This window comes from Prionailurus bengalensis, chromosome X (assembly GCF_016509475.1).
Source record: "Prionailurus bengalensis isolate Pbe53 chromosome X, Fcat_Pben_1.1_paternal_pri, whole genome shotgun sequence".
Lineage (NCBI taxonomy): Eukaryota > Metazoa > Chordata > Mammalia > Carnivora > Felidae > Prionailurus > Prionailurus bengalensis.
Genome location: NC_057361.1, coordinates 1,164,378 through 1,168,952, shown reverse-complemented (window position 1 = coordinate 1,168,952; position 4,575 = coordinate 1,164,378). Strand labels below are relative to the sequence as shown.

General features: G+C 61.2%; 1 protein-coding gene across 1 annotated transcript in view; it reads right to left on the bottom strand.

Moving 5' to 3' along the window:
* Positions 1 to 1,719: 1,719 nt before the first annotated feature.
* ASMT (acetylserotonin O-methyltransferase) overlaps positions 1,720 to 4,575 on the bottom strand; it is a 6,779-nt gene continuing 3,923 nt past the window's right edge. Inside the window, exons 4-6 of the mRNA XM_043570528.1 lie at positions 3,858 to 3,976; positions 2,625 to 2,747; positions 1,720 to 2,193 (exon numbers count right to left, since the gene is read on the bottom strand). Of these exons, the coding sequence (XP_043426463.1) occupies positions 1,961 to 2,193; positions 2,625 to 2,747; positions 3,858 to 3,976 (475 nt within the window). The 3' untranslated portion in view covers positions 1,720 to 1,960. The remainder of the gene's footprint in view (positions 2,194 to 2,624; positions 2,748 to 3,857; positions 3,977 to 4,575) is intronic.

Genomic DNA, 4,575 nt, shown 5'->3' with positions numbered 1-4,575 from the left:
TCCTGGCGCCCTGGAGGGTCCCTCCGGCCAAGCCCACCCCCAACGTCCTGCTGGGAGGTCTGCCTGACCCTAAAAGCCAACCTTGTGGCCGTAGCCACGAGCACCGGTGAAGCTCCCATGTGCCCTGTTAACCGAGCATCTCGCGGCCTCAGGGCTGTGGACGTGTGGGGCTGGGGCCCTGTGAGCTGGGGTGTCCAGGGCACGGAGCCGTGTCTGTGGTCTCCACCCACCGTCAACCCCGTCCTCAGAGTGACAGCCCAAGATGCCATTGCCTTGTGTCCCCCTGGGAGGACACAATCACCCCCGCCGAGAACCACCGCTTTGGGAGCTTTAAGATACTCCGGGCATCACGGGTTGTGCAGCCTCTGTCTTCGGTGTGCAGGGTGGGGTCCATCAAGGCAGCTGTCCTGCCCGAGTGCTGAGTGGCCACGGATGCTGGGATCGGGGGCCCCAGCGCCAGGCTGTCCCCCCACAGCTCACGTCCCCAGGCGTGGCGTCCCCCAGGAACAATGTCGGCTTTAACCAGACCGGCTGGACCCCCCCGCCCCCAGCATGGTGCACTTTAATGGGCCACCTTGAAGTCACGGGTCCCCAGGCTTAATTCCCTAAGTCCCAGAGCACTTGCCAGTTTGTGGGCCGGGAATTACTTTGTCTGGGCCCCTCAACGCGTAGATTCAGGGCAGAAAACCCTGCACCTGGTCCTGAAGAGGTGACGATTTTGGGGAAACACACACAGAGATACATGCCCATTATTAAAGTAGTGAAGTTTAATCTAGATCAGCCAACTTCCTAGATACGGAACGTAAGGTGGGGGGTGGGGGGTGGAGGGACCAGGGACTGGGGACGTGGACGGAGAGCTGGTGTTTCACGGGGACAGAGCTTCAACCTGATGATGAGAAAGTTCTGGACACAAACAGTGGGTCTGCCTGCACGACCAGGCGAATGTCCTGAATGCCAGCTCGCCGTGCACCACAGAAGGCTTAAAACGGCGAATTTCGTGCTCTAGCTTGCCACACGGAGAGAAAAGTTAACATAAATTGCCATGAGGACGCTGAGGGAAGTAAGTCTGACAGAGGAAGGCAAACACCATATGGCCTCACTTCTCGGTGGAATCCAAAAGAAAACCCAGCAACGTCCAAGGTCATCGATGCAGAGGACAGAGCTGTGGTGTGCAGGCGTGGGGGTGGGGTGCGGGAAACGGTGGTCAACGGGCCACAAACTTCCAGGCGTGAGTGGACTGAGTCCTGGGGCTTCATGTTCAGCATGGCGATTATGGTGAACTGCACTGTGTCGTATACTTGAAAGTGGCTAAGACATCAGATCTGAAATGTTGCCAACGACACCAACATAATGTATCCGGGGTGAGGCCGGGGCGGGGGAGAGGGGTGTGAATTAGCTCAGTTCTGGTTGTCACTGCACAATGTGTGTGCACATCAAATTACCATGTTGTACAGCTTAAACGTTTATAATTTTGTCAATTATAGTGTCAGAAAGCTGGAAATGAAATAGAATAGAATACAATAGAATAGAATAGAATAGAGAACACAATAGAATGAGGTATAACGGAATAGAGAATAGAACAGAACAGAATAGAACAGAATACAGGATATGATAGGATCGAATAGAATAGAATAGAATAGAATAGAATAGAATAGAACAGAATAGAACAGAATATAGAATAGGATAGGATCGAATAGAACAGAATAGAATTGTATATAACAGAATAGAGAATAGAATAGAATAGAATAGAATAGAATAGAATAGAAAGAATAGAATAGCACAGAACAGAATACAGGCTAGGATAGGATAGGGCAGAATAGAACAAAGCACAACAAAGCAAAATGCACCGAGCGATGCACATCCCACAACCGTGAGCAGAGACCCCCCAGTCCCTTGTCAAGCCCCCCAAACGAGGAAGCCCACGGAGGTCGCCCTTTTCGGGGGTGCTCGGGTCGGGCTGCTAGCTGCAGCCGGCAGGGAGCCCCGTCCTGCCTAGGATGGCATCGTACAGGCCCCCGGTCCTCCTGTACTGCACGTCCCGGAAGCCGGCAGGGCCCAGGAGCGCGAGGTACTGGGCAGGGGTCCTCTCCTGGCCCTCTGTCTGCACGAGCATGTTTAGCGAGTAGAGCTGTGTGGTCAGAGGGCCCCGGCCGTCCGCGTCCAGGAGGCTTTCAATCACCAGGACAGCGCCCCCTGTCACGGGGACAGGCGGCCGTGAGCAAGGGACAGGGACGGGCCGGCCTGAGGACCCCCCCCCTCCTCCCCGGCTCCTGTCCAAGCCCCCAGCCCCTCTGAGTCCCTGCCGCCCTGGGTGCCTTATGCCCTCATCGGGGCCCGCACCCGACACCCTCCGACCCCCCGGGGCACCAGCCAGGTCTCCACCAGGCAGGAGAAGAGCGTGTGCACAAAGCGACCCCCGCCCGGCCACACGGGGGGGTCCAACCAGGAGAGAGCTGTGCACCATGAGAGCCTTCGACTTCCCGCGGGTTGAAGGGCGATGCGTTACAGGACGGGTATGCACACCGCGGGGGTTCAATGAATGGCTTGACCCAAACGAGACCGCGGCAACACGGCCCCCTGAACGGGGTCCCCACTCTGTGCGGACACGTGGCCCCAAGAGCTACCTGGTTTGCAGGCCCGACGGATCCTCGCCAGCAAACGGGCACATCGCGCGTCGCTCCAGTCGTGCAGGACCCTCGCCAGGACGTAGAGCTCTGCCTCCGGAAGGGGGTCTTTGAAGAAATCTCCTGCGGCACGGGCAGGTGGCCTGGGGTCAGCGCACGACTCAGCCCCGCCGGACGAAAATGGCACCCAGCATGGCGAGGTCACCTGGGCCGTGGCACACGGTCCCCAGGGGTTCCCAGCTGCAACCCCAAAACCCAGCCCTGGTGCAGAAAAGTCGGCACGGTGTTTGGGGCCCCTCTCTGTCCCTCCGTCCTTCGGACGCGGGACACGGTTTCCATTTCCATCTTCTTTGCGAAGGTCACGAGCACACAGGTCCCTAAGCACGGATTTCAGGGCGCCCCAGCCAACCGGTCGGAGGCTCCCATCGCGGATGCCCTGGGCCGTAGAGGGTCCCTGTGCACACGCACAGCACAGGCGAACCCACCTTCCCAGAAGCGAATGCGATCGTCCTCCAGGAATGAGAAGTGCTCCTTGGCCGCGCGCACGACATCGGGGGTGTCGAAGACGGTGACCCGACACCCAGGGTACAGGGCCGTGCACTCCTTGGCCAGAGCCCCGGAGCAGCCTGCAGGTGACCGGGGACAGACGACGGGCCCCTCGATGCATCCGGGACCACACCCCAGGCAGCTCGGCCCAAACCCGCGAGCCTCCAACCTGCCCCCAGAACCTGCGTCTCCCGGGGGCTGGTGCTCAGTGACGCGGGCTCGGACGCGAACGCAGCGCACCGCGGTGAGGGCAAGAGCGTTTGCTCAAAAGGCACAGAGGGTCGGCCGACCCTCGCTGCTAACGCCTGGACCTCAGCTGAGCCCCACGTCCGCACCCTGTGTGGACAGGACAGCCCCCCGGCCAGGTCCCGGACCGTGTTCCGCGTGCACCTGCAGGCACCTGGGAAGCTCACCCCCTCAACTTTCCGGCCCCGCTGAGCCAGGCCGCGTCTGCACCTGCGTGGCCCGTGCACGGGCGGGATCGGCGTCCCTGGGAGCACAGATTGTGGGTCCCGCCCGCAGGCCCCGGGTCAGAGCCACAGAGGGCAGGTTGTGCTCGGGGAGGAGCTGACGTCCCCACAGGTGCACGGGAACGGGACGCTTCCGCCCCGACCCTCAGTGGGACTCCCACCGTATTGCCTCGCGGGCTCGCAGGGCCCCAGTCCCGCGCGTGGCGCCCCCGCTCACCGCCGACGTCGCAGATGAGCCGGAACGGAGACAGGTCGAAGGCCTCCAGCACCGCTCTCCCGCTGACGCTCCAGACGTCCTGCAGACCGCGCATGAACTGCACACGCTCGCCCTCCGACCTGCACGCAAAACCGGCTCGTCAAGGCCACGCCACAGCCCGTGCGCCCATCGCGGACAAGGCAGGGCTCCGAGCAACCAGCCGTGCGCCACAGACAGGTCGGGAAGGCGCGCGTGCGGGCATCGATGTGTGCGCCTCCCGGACAGCGTGTGCTGTCGGGAGCCCCTGCTCGGCCGCCCAGCAAACCCACTTGAGGTCACCTGCTGTGGGGCTGAATGTCATGGTCCTTGGTCTCTGGAAGCCACTCTGGGGGCCCATTGCCACCAGAACCGGGGTTCTGCTGGTTTGAATTCAGGGAGCTCAGGAAGGTGTCCCACACCCCATATGACAGGTCATTGGGTGCACGCACCCTCGGGCAGTGGCCCCAAACAGCGGGAGCCGGGGGACATGGGGACAAGGGTGGCCATAGAAGCAGGGGTCTTGGAAGGACAGGAGGCGAGTGGAGGCACAGCCCAGAGGACTTCCCAGCCCCTGCCTGTCCTTCTTTCCCGGCCGTTAGCCACCCGGGAACCCTGGAAACAGCCACTGGGGCATCAGCAGCTCAGAACTTCAACACCAGACCCCACGTCCACACCACACCCGTGTTCAGCCTGGAGCGAA